At 39.4% G+C, this 3,142-nt stretch overlaps 1 protein-coding gene across 1 annotated transcript; it reads left to right on the top strand.

Annotated features, from left to right (window-relative positions):
- The first annotated feature begins 57 nt into the window (after nucleotides 1–57).
- Nucleotides 58–1,428, top strand: LOC117178650. Its single transcript, XM_033370074.1, has one exon. It carries the CDS (start codon nucleotides 58–60, stop codon nucleotides 1,426–1,428), a length of 1,371 nt encoding a protein of 456 aa, XP_033225965.1.
- Nucleotides 1,429–3,142: the final 1,714 nt, after the last annotated feature.

Raw genomic sequence — 3,142 nt, 5'->3', positions numbered from 1 at the left:
TTCCTCCAAGAACTTTGGAAAGTCAAGTTAGATTGGGATGAAAATTTGCCTCAAAAAATGCATGCAGAATGGATAGAGTTTCGAGACGAACTGGATAATCTCGACCAAATCAGTGTTCCACGACTCATTCTATGTAACAACCCAGTTAAAATAGAATTGCACGGGTTTTGTGATGTTTCTGAGAAGGCTTACGGAGCATCTATCTATGTACGTGCGATGGATGATCAAGGAAATGTCAGAGTCAATCTGTTGTGTAGTGAATCGAGAGTGGCTCCATTAACAAATATTTATTTGCCTCGTCTAGAACTTTGTGGAGCTCTATTGCTGGCTGGATATTTTCACAAGGTTATTACGTCACTGGATATGAAATTCGATTATTCAATTTTCTGGTGTGGATCGACGATCACACTCGCATGGATTAAGGGTCCCTCTTACAAGTGGGAAACTTATGTTTCCAACAGATCTACAAAAATTCAAGAACTGACGAAAGAAGGAATTTGGAATCATGTTTCATCCTCAGATAATCCAGCAGACATCATCTCAAGAGGAATCAATCCAGCTGGATTATTGACATCAGACCTCTGGTGGCATGGTCCAGCATGGCTATCGCGAGATCCTGATAACTGGCCCACTCCACAAACAGCAGATCTTGAAAACGTCCCTGAAATGAAGAAAAATCTTACTTCGAGTGAAGTTACTGTAACAAAACGTGATTCAGGTATTTTTGAACTTTTTTCATCATTCATGACATTTTGTAGGGTACTTTCGTGGTGTTTTAGAATTTCAAACAATTTAGCTAGGTCTACGACGGATCTCAAGACAGGCTATCTCACACCTATTGAAATAGAATCAACAAAAAATAGCTTCATAAAAAAGGTACAAACAGAATACTTTCGCACTGAGATTCAGGCTCTTGAACAAAAAAGAGAAATTTCCAATTCGAGCAAACTCAAATCACTTCAACCATTTCTCGACGATTCAGGATTGCTCAGGGTGGACGGTAGTCTACGGTTCGCCCCGATTTCCTACGATCAGAAGTATAAAATTATTTTACCTGCTGATAATATATTGACACGCTTAATTATTATGGACAAACACAGCCGATTTCGAGTGAGACCAGTAGGCACAGAATATATCATGGGAAATTTACCTGCGGCACGAGTCACACCTTCTCGTCCTTTTAATTCCTGCGAAGTTGACTATGCAGGGCCGTATCTCGTTAAGGATAGACCTCGAAGTAAAACGATCACGAAGGCATATCTATTCATATTCGTATGTTTCGCGACTAAGGCGGTTCATCTAGAATTGGCAGCGGATTTGTCAACGTCGGGATTCTTAAGCTGTTTTCATGGAGTTATATCTCGACGAGGTCTTCCACAAGATGTATACTCGGTCAACGGAGCCAACTTTGTCGGCGCTAAAAATTGAATTAAATGAACTCGCAAGACTGTTGCTTACCTCAGAACATCAGGAACGTGTGAAGAATATTGCATCTCGAGAAGGAATACACTGGCATTTCATTTCTTCTCACGCTCCACATTTCCGTGGATTATGGGAGCGGGCCGTAAAATCAGTAAAATATCATTTGAAGCGAGTCATCGGCACTTTCCCTGAATTATAGACTCTCTTGACTCAAGTAGAAGCCTGATTGAATTCCCGACATTTGTCACCCTTATCTGTTGATCCCAATGACCTCGAACCTCTCACTCCTGGGCATTTCCTTATTGGAGGCTCATTGGTTGCACTACCGCAACCAGATTTGCGTCATCTTCCTGTATCACGTTTAGATCGTTACCAGCATATACAACAGATGGTCCAGCACTTTTGGCAGCGCTGGCAAAAGGAATATTTGCACCAGCTTCAGCAGCGGTACAAATGGTCACACACGAATCAGGATCCTATTAAATCAGAATCGTTGGTCCTGTTAAGGAGAGACAATCTTTCCCCTCTTAGGTGGCGTCTAGGACGAGTCACAGAGTTTCATCCAGGCAAGTGAGAGTTGGAAAATCAACCTTACAGCGACCAGTATCGAAATTGTGTGTTCTTCCAATGAACACATCAACAACGAGTGATTAACGTCATCACTGAATTATGGTACTCTGTATTTCTTTTTAATGGAACTTTCTTTAGATTTTTCAATTTCTAATAATTTTCTATCTGTATCCAATTTAATGTATAGTTTTAAATGTAGCTGGTTACGTTCGCATGTAAGAATAGTACGTTTAATTTCTATTTGAACCTGACTTGTTCAGAAAGGAGACCTTTCAAGGTGGGCGAAATGTTTGAGAGAATATTTAAAAAGGCTCATTTTCTATTAACCTTTATGAATCATGCTACGTGATAAACAATTTATATTTATATTTTTGGGAAATTCCAGAATCCTAGGTTGTAATTGTTCTTTAATTGCCGTCAGGTCTTCTCATTAGAAATTGTCACGTCTTAACCTTGAATTCCTTCTCTAAAATTTCAGTATCAACTGGACAGACGTCTTTCGTTTATTTAGGGAAAGTTTTTATGTTTTTATGCGTAGCTTAAACTCATCTTTGTTATCGCACGATTCGGCAGTTTAGAAGCTTAAGGCCTTTGCCTGCAAACTCAATTTCTTCCTAACCATTTCCCAGAGTACAGTTGCAGATGCTTAAAATAGTTAAAATGCATCAGTTATACCAATCTAAGTTTGTCAATATTTACGATTCTTAAAATCTATATCTTTGTTCGCCGCACGTGAGTTATAAAAACTCTTATTTGAACGGATTTACTGTACATCTTTCGTCCAGATTGCATTCACCACTTAAACTGTTTAGACTCACCGCCCTACTCATTACTGACCCTACCATATAAATCTTTACCGCCGCACAGGGTTTACAATTGTACTTAAAATTTGTCTGAAGACGATTTCACTTCCAAAATATTCTACGTCACAATTTGGGTGTGTCCAAATTCTCCTACTTCTACCTTCCTCAGCCAATAAACAATCAGCATCCCTTCTTCAATTTGTACCTCGCCTACGCTAAACCTACTCTAACTGTATTTTCAGAAATCAGTTATGAACTGCATTCCGTAGCAGAACGTAATTATTCTCGTACCCGGTCTGGAACTAAATCTAATCTGAGATCCACGAATACCTTTACCATTACCAGAT

This window comes from Belonocnema kinseyi, chromosome 8 (genome assembly GCF_010883055.1).
Source record: "Belonocnema kinseyi isolate 2016_QV_RU_SX_M_011 chromosome 8, B_treatae_v1, whole genome shotgun sequence".
Lineage (NCBI taxonomy): Eukaryota > Metazoa > Arthropoda > Insecta > Hymenoptera > Cynipidae > Belonocnema > Belonocnema kinseyi.
The sequence above is the reverse complement of the archived record's forward strand: the minus strand, read 5'-3'. Positions and strand labels throughout refer to the sequence as shown.